The 12,726-nt window shown below is 48.1% G+C and overlaps 1 protein-coding gene across 1 annotated transcript; it reads left to right on the top strand.

The window, feature by feature from the left end:
• Positions 1–9,059: 9,059 nt before the first annotated feature.
• Positions 9,060–12,501, top strand: LOC144124138 (chromosome-associated kinesin KIF4B-like; the record flags this gene model as incomplete). The annotated part of the gene is made up of 4 exons (XM_077656799.1): positions 9,060–9,155; positions 10,307–10,396; positions 10,827–11,085; positions 12,192–12,501. Coding segments are annotated over 4 exons (639 nt in total), but the record flags the coding sequence as incomplete, so codon positions are not given.
• Between the last annotated feature and the right edge of the window lie 225 nt (positions 12,502–12,726).

Here is a 12,726-nt window from a genome sequence, read left to right as displayed (position 1 = left end):
TGTCAGCGGGATCAGGGCATTCGGCACTGTTCGCAGATGGTTACTCAGGCATCCCTCAGGCGGCAGTGCCAGCGCTGGACCTGCCTTTCACAATTGAAGAGCTACCCGCAGCTATCACGGAATCAAACAGACGCACGGCTCCTGGTCACGATGAGGTGACCTATGACGCAATCGAAAACCTACCCCACAACTCCCATCTACGACTCCTGGAATGGTACAGTTCTTCCTGGATGATTGGTGAGGTCCGCACAGAATGGAAGCTGGCGAAAATTGTGCCTGTTTTGAAAACTTCTAAACAGTCAACAAGCTACGCGTCCTTCCGGCCCATCGCTCTACTGAGCTGCGTAGGTAAGCTAATGGAGCGAATGATCTGCAAACGCAACACCTGGTTCCGCGCAAAGCGGGCACAGTGGGGAGACCGCCAGACAAGATCTATGGAGGTATATAGAAGTTTACCTGATGAGCGCAACAAGGAGACGCGTGAAAGAACACGAAGCTTGCGCGATCGCCTGTCTTTACTGCACCACGGGAAAAGAAGCGCTGCCAGGCGCCTTGCCGAAACGCGCGGGACTCAAGTTGCAGTCGTAGTTCGTTGGCACATCTTTCTAGACAAACCCGATGCCACGAACGTCAGCATAGCTTCCGCGCCGGACGAACGGCAAGCAAGCCGCAAGCTTCGCGGTGACCGCGCTTTGGATGTGCGCTGCGCTGTTTTCCGCTCACCGCATGATTCCCTTTTTGCGCACGGCCCCACCGCGCCCGAACGAGACGAGCGGGAGGCGCTGCAGTCGCGCGCCATCTGTTGGGGCAGTGGTGTATATTGTGAGGAGGAGAAGGAGCGAGGAGAAGGAGGACGATTTTTCGCTCACGGCCAACGCCGCCGACGACACCGGCCTTCATGCAACAGGGGGCCCTTATCGCTGTCGCGTTAAAAGTACAAGTACAACCAACCGTACGCAGTCATGAGCGCAAAACACTTAATACAGATTTCTAGCGAAAAATGTAAGCACATCGATATTACATCTGGAAAAGTCATTCAGTAAACTGGAAAGTCGGTGGCGTAACAATTGCTGACTATAATAAGAACGTAGGTGAGGAACACACCAAGCCTCGGGAGCTCGAGTTGGGTAAGGGGCTGTGCGTTTTGCGAGACTGGCGAGAGAGCTGAGAACGCCAATATTTTTTACATCTCTTCTGTAAGTTGGCAGTAAGCGGCAGTTTACTAAAGGAGGCAATTTTAGAGTTTTGAGCTCACTGAAGAGAGGCGCGGAATGAAAATCGAGAGGCTCATTGGAGAACTTCCTTCTGAAAAACAGCGTATGAATGTTTATATTTTAAGTTGTCCCCATACTAGACAGCAGTAATTAAGGTCCTTTCCTCAAAACCGGTTATGGTGTCCACCGATATATCGGAGACAGTTACTGCGCCTTCAATTTTCTTGGAAAGGAAAAAAAAAGGTGCATAAGTGGTCCCCTGGGACGGTGGACACCTCAGTCGCGCTTTATTAAGCTACGTTGCGGTAGTAACAGATGTTCGTTGCATGCGTTGGCATTCACAACGTGGTAGCAGAAACGCAGCACTGAAGCAGCGGCGGCTCAGTGGTTAGGCGCTCGGCTTCTGACCCGGAGTTCCCGGGTTCGAACCCGACCGCGGCGGCTGCATTTCGATGGAGGTGAAACGCTAATGCGCCCGTGTACTGTGCGATGTCAGTGAACGTTAAATATCCCCAGGTGGTCGAAATTATTCCGGAGCCCCCCACTACGACACCTCTTTCTTCATTTCTTTCACTCCCTCCTTTATTCCTTCCCTTACGGCGCGGTTCAGGTGTCCGCCGGTATGTGAGACAGATACTGCGCCATTTCCTTTCCTCAAAAACCAATTCTCATTTTCAAGCTGTAGACCGTCGGCGTTCTTGCTCTAGACTCCGATGATTCTGAGGAAAGGAAGGCGCATAACTGGCTCCCTGGGGAATTGGACGCCTCAATCGCGCTATGAGGTACATGGCAGTGGGGAGAGAGAAATGTGGGCTGCATGCATTAGCGCTGACAACGTTGTGGCAGACACGCGCCTTTGCAGCAGTAAGCCGCAGCGTTCACTGGGTGACCAACCTCTCCGGATCAACCATTAACTTAACCACCACGTGGCAGAGCGGGCGCATTGTCTATCCAGTGTGCGGAACGCACTAAACATTGGAGGCCAAGCCGCGTCTACTTACCCGATACAGCTTTCGCTTTCTTACTAGTTTCAGCAGTAGTTGAACCGCGGCAAATTTTTTTGGTACCACCTCACATGTAGGTATTGGTGCCTGGGCACAGTTTAATTAATTTAAATGAGGTTGCTGACACCGTGACGAAGTTATCTGTTCAAGGCCCAGTCATGACTCTCCCTGCGCATATATTACAGCGACCAGGTTGCGCAGGGATCTGCTACTGAAAGCATTTGCAGCCTCAGCGCTTGGTTACTCTCTCGGCTACCAGCAGTTTCTTTTCCCGTGGTTCAGTAAAGACTGGCGATCGCGCAAGCTTCGGATTCTTTCACGCGTCTACGTTGTTGCGCTCATCAGGTAAACTTCTATATACCTCCATAGATCTGGTCTGGCGGTCTCCCCATTGTGCCCGCTTTGTGCGGAACCAGGTGTTGCGTTTACAGATAATTCGCTCCATTAGCTTACCTACGCAGCTCAGTAGAGTGATGGGCCGGAAGGACGCGTAGCTTGTTGGCTGCTTAGAAGGTTTCAAAACAGGCACAATTTTCGCCAGCTTCTATTCGGTGGGGACCTCACCAATCATTCAGGAAGAACTGTAACATTCCAGGAGTCGTAGATGGGAGTTGTGGGGTAGGTTTTAGATTTCGTCATAGGTCACCTCATCGTGACCAGGAGACGTGCGTCTGTTTGATTCCGTGATCGCTGCGGGTAGCTCTTCAATTGTGAAAGACAGGTCTAGCGCTGGCACTACCGCCTGTGGGATGCCTGAGTAACCATCTGCGAACAGTTCCGAAGGCCCTGATCCTGCTGGCAGTAGTCAGCATTATTCTTCTTAGACTTCTTTTAGAGATTTTTGTTCATGCAGAGAGAGTGCAGTGAATGGGTGAAACTGTTGGAGTGGCGTACGCATACCACTAACGTTGCACCAAATTTTGGTTACTCGTTGGCGCACATCCAGCGCAAAACAGAAGTCACGCCATCTCTGCCGACTGAGTTTATCAGCGCCGAATATGTCGTTGCGCCCGTCGGCTGGCACGAAGGTCTTCAATGTTCCTGGTGCGCAAAGCTTTCCTTTCAGCTCGCCTGCGAATAGCGCACATCATTTGAAATACCTTCTCATTTGAAGGTTGTCTATCATTTTTAGCTGTAATTCTTGTACTTTCTCTCAGGCAATCAGCCATTGTCGATACTATTTCCTCATTCCGGTTTGCGGCAGTAATTCCTCTGTTTGCAGTGTCTTTGTAAGCATCCCAGTCTGCAGATTTTATCAGGAATTTCTTCTGCGCCGTCTGCGCGCGAACAGCAGATATGAGGACTAGGTAATGATGACTTCCACGTGTTTTCAAATCAGTGCACCAGGCAAAGTTGTTGGAAAACGAAGATGTTACACAGGTCACGTCAATGCTGCTGGCAGTCGCCAGGCCTCAGATGTAGGTTATGCTGCCATCATTTAGCGGCTAAATTGAATGTGTTGGGAGTTCTGCAAGGTTGGCTCCTCGGGCACATGTATATATTAGCGGCCCGAAATTTCATTGTGCGCATTGCAGTTTCAGCAAATCATATGCGGAGAGGGCGTCCTATCAAGTTTTCAAGCCTTGGAGCGTCGAATGGCTTGCCTGGCTTCTCACTCTTTTCGCGTCTGCGGAGTTGAAATGGTTCTCTGAGCCATTGAACTCTCCCAGCCGCGTTCATTTGCGATGAACCGTTGGATTACATTGTTAAATTGCAAGCAATACACTGAATTCTTTACGCTCCTGATTAAGTGCGACATGCCACTTTTGAATCGCAACGGCCCCTCACATAGCTGCGAACCCAACACTGTGCTTCCCAGTGTGTCATTGCAAACTATTAAACTTCTGTGTCCGACCTAATTGTCTCTCTTTTTCACGTCCCTTTTAAAGGGACCCTGAATGATATATATGGGCATATTATAGTGCAACAGATCTGTATAAGTGGTCTTTGCGGGTATTCGAGTAAAATTTCTGTGTGGACCCTATAGTTTAGAAATCATTTTTTTAAATTGCTGTTGTCCTAGCTCTGTTAGACCAGGATATGCGTAGCGAAAGCGCGGCGACTTCTGCATCGCAAGAGTTAATATATGAAACCCGTGCATTCACTAGATGTACATTTATTCATGATCAAGCCCTGAGCCGTTGTGGTGGAGTGTTAGCGTCTCTGCCTCAAACGCCAAAAGCCGTGGTTCGATTCCCAGCCCAGGCACAGGCTCTTTTTTATTCAGCGAGTGTGCGGGGGTTTCAGTAGCTCCCATAGATAGCGCCACCGAATACGTTGGTTAGCGGTTAAGCGCGTGAGGGTGGTTAAGGGCGGCTCCGCGGCGAAACGCAAGGTGTGACGTCATGCCAGCTGGCGCGGCGAGCGCGCGGCGTTCGCCAGCTGCAGCCGTTGCTAGGCAACGGCTCTGCTCCTCTGTCACATATATTAAGGAGCCTAAATTAAATTTTAAAGGAAAAAGGTGTGAAGAAGACGACGCGAATTAACCTAAGAATAAAGAAGAGGAAGAAGCATTCGTTGAGGTGGAGAGAGATGATTGGTGGAGAAGCATACGGTGACGTGGAGAGAGATGATTGGTGGAGAAGAGAAGAAGACGACGACAAGGCTTACGTGGACTAACACCGAGGCTATAAAAGGGTGAGCGAGAGCGAGGCACAGAGGGAAACAGCAGAGAAGCGGAAGCTGCGGCAGGTCAGGGTCACATCGGCTGGAAGAGAGCGACGCCGGCTGCTGCTCCGGTGAGCTCGCGTTCTACGACATCGCATCGTGGACTTCCTGCCGTGCCTGAGCACGCTCCGGGGAGTCAACGGAGGACGCTACCACCTGCTACGGCCAGGGGTATCTCCAGCGCTGTTGCCATCCATCCGGGTGGTGCGCCCAAACGCCAACAACACCGGTATCACCTCCACGGGCGCTTGCACCTGGAGCTTATACGACGCAGCCAGCGACGCCGCCACCAAAGCCAACAACACCGGCATCACCTCCACGGGCGCTTGGACCTGGAGCTTATACGACGCAGCCAGCGACGCCGCCACCAAAGCCAACAACACCGGCATCACCTCCACGGGCGCTTGGACCGGGAGCTTGTACGACGCAGCCAGCGACGCCAGCCCGAGCACGTCGAACACCGCCAGCGACGCCAGCCCAAGCACGGCGAACGCCGCCTCGACGCCGCCTACTGGATCCATACAACGCCGCAGCCATACCGAACGAACCGTGAGCACGAACGCCGTCCGCTAATAGTAGAACACTAGTAGTAGACGCTAGTAGCAGTGTGCCCGGGTGGTGTGTATTTAGTCTGTGTTTTGTGTTAGTTTTGTTAGTTGTATTCTAGTGTGTGTGTCCCGTAGGGTGTATTAAATGTGCGTTTGTGAGGGTACACCCGTCGTTTAGTCCATTCTTTCAGTCGGAGTATTCTCCGGAGAGATCCGTGACATCCTCCTCCTCAGGACTGGCACAGCGAAATCACAACATCGCGGCCAATGTAGCTTTCGCTACAAAAACTCTGCTCGTAACAGCTCGCAACCGATTAGGGCGACACGTCACCGCCGCTTCCCGATGACGTCAGTGGGCAGTCTGGGTATGTCTGGGCGAGCTTCAAGGCTCGTCCAGACTGCCCATTGACATCATCGGGACGCGGCGGTGACGTGTCGCCCTAATCGTTTGCGAGCTGTTACGAGCAGAGTTTTTTTAAAAATGATTTATAAACTGTAGGTTCCACACAGAGCTTTCAAATTTGACTCGAATATCCGCAATGACCACTTCTACAGATCTGTTGCACTAGAATATGCCCATCGGAATTGTTTCAGGGTCCCTTTAAGACGACTGTTTTCTGACATAATTTACTGTTCTTTTGCTTTTTTCGTGCAGACTTATCGCGAAATGGAGTCAACGAATACTATTCCTGTGAGAGTGGCCGTCCGTTGCCGCCTGCTCATATCCAAGGAGATTATCGGAGGATGCCAGGAATTCACCCTGCTTGTGCCGAGCGAGCAGACTGTGGCTGTTCGTGGTGAAAAAAATTCGCCTACGACTATGTTTTGGACGAAGGCTCCACCCAGGCGGCAGTATGCAAGGCCTGTGTCTCCAACATTCTGCCAAAGATATTCGATGGTGAGCATACTTCTCTAAAATATACCCCCCCCCCCTTCCAGTTTTTTTCCTTTCTGATTCCGCCACTGGGGTAGGTCCGGGAATGGCGAAAAGGTCAGTCAGCAGGCACCTTGCTTACATGCGACTCGGGGTGAACAACGGTGCTTGTGCCACAATGCAGTGCAAGAATTTTGATGACGAAATTCGTCGCCAGATTCTGATAAGTGTGCCATTTGGTTCCTACAAATGTGATGTTTACTTCTTAGGCGTGTTTCCTCAGCACCCGTTTTTAAGCTTTCAAAATCCTTGTTGGCTTCAGTCTTCCTGCTTTCTTTGCTGTTACTGCTCGCATGTGCAAGCTGCCTTCCTGGCTGACATGATCATCACTTATCATCATTTATTATACCCTTAAAGGCCCTAGGTGGGGTAATACATAAAGGGGGAAGGAGGTAACACAAAAATTGTTGGCAAGAACAGAACCATAAAACAGTCAAAAGGCTCTTGTACAAAATCACACTTTAAGTGATAGAGGCACTGTAATGAAAAGAGGAAGCCACAATTTATGACATTATGGCAATTTATGGCAAAATGACATGTCAGGCATTGTTTGCATCTAACAGGAACACGTTCGATTACAACATGGTCAGGAGGCTGGTTCCACTCCTTAATTACGGCTGTCAAAAAAGATTTGTTAAGGGCGTTAGTAGGTCCATTTAAGCGACAGATGCTCATGGAGTTGAACAGACGAGATGGTGTGCACAGTTGGAACTTGTAGAGAATCACGGAGATGGGGAAGTCTTGTGGTGCAGTTTATTGAACAGACAGAGACGAGAAATTTTACGTCTAAAGGCTAGTGGGCGGATACCGAGAGACGTCTTAAGACTGCTGATGCTGGAGCGAAAGTCATAGTTTGAAGATATAAAACGGGTGGCGCTATTCTGGGTGGATACAATTTCGGTAATTAGGTACGCCTGATGAGGGGATGCGTATTCGAGCTTAGGGCAGATAAAAGTTTCGTATCTAAGTTTACAAATGGATAGCGGTGATAGCGAGGGCAGCCGTAGCCGACTTTGTCTTCGTGGACGACGAAGTTGAGGCAGCGGGAGAACTTGCGAACGAAGACATCATTGCTGACGTTGCGCATAACCAAGACACCACTGAAGCGCATTGTGACGAGGACTTGTAACAATGGGTGCATAAGTGCTCGGACGCGCACTATCCACTCAGCGTGGTTCGTCGCAACAGCGCGACGATAGAAGGCTATGCTCTCAGCTCTTCGTAGTCCATCGATAGCATTGCAAAATGTGTTCACTCGGAGGCAAAATTCACGACTGTTTCGCTCAGTAATCACGACTGTTTCGCTCAGTAATCTAGCTGCGCGCAGTTAGTGGCTATCAAAGAAATTCATTTTTTCCATATCAATTATTTTATATCGAATTACACGTTACATCGAACTCGTAGCGTTTTTTTGCGTGTTCGAAATAGGCAGGTTCGACTGTGTCGCATCCCTAAAGCAAATAGTCCGCAACAAGGGTCTTAGCCAGAAGCACGTGGCCGCACTGGAGAGCTTAGCAAGGAGCTTGATGGGGCGTGCTTCGAAGAAACAGACAAGGTCCAGCAGACTTTTTAAAGAAATAAACGGCACTCTTGTCTGACTTTGTGTTTTGGCTGCAATAGCTTAAGTCCACCTACTACGATACAACAAACGCCATTTCCGTGACCCTCGGATTCGTTATAAGTAGGTGCAACTGTACTAGTGACTGGTGCCGGTCGTTTTCCTGGAAGAGATCCAATTCGTATACTGGTTTATGTTATGTTCACTGGCAAGATTTATAAAGAAATGACTTTTTCACCTGTAATGTTTTTTAGTTTGCATACTCGACAAAATGATGAGTGGTATATATTGGCAGTTCTGCTTCAAAAAGTCAGTTCTACCTGAGCCTTCCTGTGTTTCTTATGAGGTGCTGTTTTTGTGGTATTGCAGTTACAATACTTTCCACTAATCTTAATTTTGGCAACCAACACACACACACGTTGGCGCGTTAATTTCTTTCATCACAAATAGCAGCAGCAAGCATCGCATTAATTGTACATCAACCAAAATTTCACAGCTGATGTACAGTCTCTTTCTGCTGAGTGTCTGTAGACTGAAGTGGCTTGATCCAGCTATGCATATGAGAAAATCTAAGCGTTGTGGAAACCTAAAAAAGCATAGGCATTCTTTTTGAAGGCGTCTGTTAGAGAAAACTAATTGCGTAATGATTTAAATAAGATGTATTCACAGACAGTAGTGCAAAAACGGCTTGACATCGGTGGGGCCCAATCGCATTACCTTCCAATATTACATGCAATGCTTTACCAACTGAGCTAAGGTGTTGGCTGTCTCAGCGCTTGCTTTCGAATGTATTCATGTTGCGTGCAGCGTAATCTTGAGTATTCACCAGCGTTGCACCCAACTATGCAGTGGACGACGTGTATCCTGTGTTGTCATTGGTTTCAGTGAGTGTTGGCAATTTTTGCTTTTCGCACATTCTGACAAACCCCTTTTCCCATCGTCCTTGCTTCATCTAGCTGTATAATATGTAACGAGTTCATGACCATGAAAATGTTTGAAACCGTGACTGCCTGCTCTGTGTTCTAGGATTTAACGTCACCATAATTTCCTACGGCCAGACGGGTTCCGGGAAAACGTGCACGATTGGAATTCGCTTCTCATCAAATGCTGACGATGCAGGAATCCCCCCCCCCCCCCCCCCCCCCCCCCCCCAGGGCAATTGGGGACATCTTCAAGCACATAGCAGCAACCACAGGGAAATCTTTTCTTGTGCGTGTCTCGTTCTTGGAGGTGAGTGTGTTTTTTGCAAAACATGAACGTTTGTATTTTGTGACATCAGCCAGTGCATACTGAACAAAACCACAATATTTTATGGCGACCCGCCGCGGTGGCTCAGTGGTTAGAGCGCTCGACTACTGATCCGGAGTACCCTGGCTCGAACCCGACCGCGGCGGCTGCGTTTTTATGGAGGCAAAACGCTAAGGCACCCGTGTGCTGTGCGATGTCAGTGCACGTTAAAGATCCCCAGGTGGTCGAAATTTTTCCGGAGCCCTCCACTACAGCTCATATTTCTTCCTTTCTTCTTTCCCTCCCTCCTTTATTCCTTCCCTTACGGCGCGGTTCAGGTGTCCGCCGATATATGAGACAGATACTGCGCCATTTCCTTTCTCCCAAAGAAATTGTTAAAGCTGTTCTGCCTAATTGGCGATTATGGTTTGTCTCTCCTTAGAGCCAGGCAGAAAAAAAGAACTTGTTTGGAAAAAACTTGGTCCCTGAGCGGTATGTTAACCACTGCCGGCGCAAACATAACAGCTTTGTTTTCCGATGCCTTGGACAATTCGGCTACCGCCACAGTTTGTGCCTGCTCTCGCTTTCCAAAATGCAAACAATTGTGCGTCTTAAGCGCATTTCGTGAAATTATTGGACATTTTCAAAATGAGACATGAGTGCTGCATGCGCAGGATATGCTTTAAATGCGAGTCCTCCGGACATTAGGTGCACTAAAGTAGTTGAAAACGATACTAACTGGAGTTTCATACCCCTGACTGGGAGCGAAAGCATAAGCAGCAACAAGACTGAGCCATGCACGAAGCCAAGTGCGATCGTGATGGATTTCATGCCCAAACTTAGCATGGACATCAATCAAGCCGCAAGCTTAGCCGTTGAAAATTTTTGTTTGGCATCACTTGTTCCTCACTCTGATTTGCATGCAAGCTTATCGCTTACTAAGTGCCACCGCATGCTTTATGCACCTTGAGGATCTTTTGCATTCATTGGTTAGCTGTAAAATCCCCGTAACCTAGCATTTCAACATTCAAATGCAGCCTTTCTTCATGCTGTCGTGTTGTTCAGAAATAAATGTAAATGGAGGATGTTGCATCATGTCTGTAGCGGGCAAACTGGCTTCTTGTGGATTTATTGCTGTTGCAAATTTCTCGCAGATATATCAAGAAGAAATTTTCGACTTGCTCTCAAACAGCAAAAGGCGGGAGCCACTTGCAATTCGGGAGGACAAGACTGGTACAGTAAAGGTGAGATTCCACTACTATATTCCAAATCCCTGCACAAACTGCATGATAAATAGCATGCGACTTGAATTTCATCTGCAAGGAAAATGTAGTACTTGGCTGAGCAAGTAGTTCATATTTCAGGGCTCCCACATCAGTAAAAAGATGGTTTCTGCTCATTCTGCTACACTCTCTAAGTAATGTGACTGAATTTCTGTGCAGTATGCAAAACATACCTTGGCTGTGCTTGTTTCGTGGCCTATTCTGCACACTTTTGAACTCTTCATGGCGCTTCCGATTTGCTTGGGGCTCCTTTTTTTTTGGGAGGGGGGGGGGGGGGAGTGTAGTTCTGTCTCTTGCTGCGTTCGTTCCCATTTGCAGTTTTCACCCTTCTCACGAAGACGTGCTCGTGCAACAAGCTTTCTTCTTTTTAACTCTTCTTTTGTGTGTGCAGGTTACCAACCTGACTGAACACAAAGTGGCGACCGCAGATGAGACTGTCAGCCTGGTTGGCATCGGCTCTGCATCCCGGATCACTGCGGCCACCAAGATGAATATCTGCTCCTCGCGGTCTCATGCCATCCTGACACTGACAGTGGAGCAACAAAACGAGAGCGGAGGCGCCACGACGGTGGCAAAAATGAATTTTGTAGATCTTGCAGGTTCTGAACGGGCTGGAAAGACCAAGGCAGTTGGCGAGAGGTTCAAGGAAGGTTGGTCACTGATGTTTCAATGTTTCAGCTAGTAGTTTTTGATGATCGACTCCGCCGGCAGTACAGAACTGCACGAGCCGCCACAATAGCAATAGGCACAGTTGTCAAACTGCAGTGACAGATGGAAGCAGTTGGTAGAAGCATAGAAAAGACGCATTGCTGTCGCACTGCCTGCAATGTCAGAGGTTTAAATCGATTTTTTTTTAATGTACTAGCACCACTGCCCGCAGTGAGAGATTTCAGCAATGTCCTTGTGGTCCTTCGGCGTCACACAAACCGAAAAATGTCGCAGAAAAAAAGTTCCAGGAGTTGGATTCGAACTCGGGAATTCCTCGTGGTAAGCAAGTACTTAGCCTCTAAGGAATTACGAGTGCCGCCTTTCTTGTTGGATAGAAGTGAACATAGTCTTTGCAGTAAAACAGCAGCAAAACAAAACAAATAAACGGTAAAATATTTAAAACAAAAAATAAAACAAGAGAAATAAAGAAAAAATGCAACAAAAGAAGAATGATGCGGTGTGAACAAGGATGTGGTGGCAATGGCTAAGCAGTAGTTAAAAGCGGATAAAAGAAGTGTTTGCAATGGCCAACGAAAGGCGTTTGCAAATAGCCAAGCAGTCGTTAGTGTGGTCATCTGCTTGCTAACGCATTCAAACCTTGCGCTTGCAGTGCATGACCTTTTTTATTGATGTTTTTATGCAGCTTTTACTCTGCTATGTCATCTCTGATAGCGTTAGTTTTCGAATTTGCAGCTTTTCTCTCTGTGTTTTCAAGGCCAGCAGTCATATGTGACATGATGCATTGAGAGAAATGCATCATTTTGCTATGTGCCTTACTGCATACCTCGCTCAAGGGGTCCGGAGGACACCTGGCCCACGTTGCTTGTGTTGCAGAAGGCCGGCATCTCCTCATAAATCGTGTCTTGTACACACGCATAGCAGTTTTAGTGCTTGATTTTGTCAGACCTAGCGCTTGTGATAATCATTTCCGTCCTGTTCTTGGTCTTATGATGCTTTTTTTATCATTTAGTTACCCCTGAGCTTGAATTTGTTTTATATTTCTCAGCTCCAAAACATGGCTGAGATTGTACTCCCAATTTGTTCACAGGCATCAAGATAAACCACGGACTTTTGTCGCCTGGCAATGTCGTGAGCTCTTTGAGCGAAAGAAAATTCCACGTCCCGTACCGGAACTCCAAGTTGACCAGATTGCTGCTGATTGAACGATTAATAAATGGACACCCCTCTCCAGTTGTAGCCAACACAGTGCTGTGCGCGTGTGTTTTAATTCCTCCAACATGAACTAATCACGCGCACAACCTGGACACATTTCTTATTGTGTAAATAGTTTGTGTATACTACTTCTCCCTCTCCTCTCTTCCTGTCCCCTCACCTCTTTCATTTCATTTTTCCATTCTTCCTGCAATCCTTTATTTCCGCTGCCCCAGCTCAGGCACTTCAGTATCGATGGCAGATGCCGGGGCTAGCAAAAATCTTTTCCTTCCTTTTTACTATTTTAATAAAAAAACCACTACCACCATCAGATTGCAGGGTTCGTACAGAAATTTTCTTTCTGTGCTGCTCTCTTGGCATGCCTGTTTTGCAGATGTGCATTTGGAATGTGGCACTTATTGTACGCTCTG

The sequence above is a fragment of the Amblyomma americanum genome, chromosome 3 (genome assembly GCF_052857255.1).
Source record: "Amblyomma americanum isolate KBUSLIRL-KWMA chromosome 3, ASM5285725v1, whole genome shotgun sequence".
Taxonomy (NCBI): Eukaryota; Metazoa; Arthropoda; class Arachnida; order Ixodida; family Ixodidae; genus Amblyomma; species Amblyomma americanum.
This window is presented reverse-complemented; position numbering and strand designations above follow the sequence as displayed.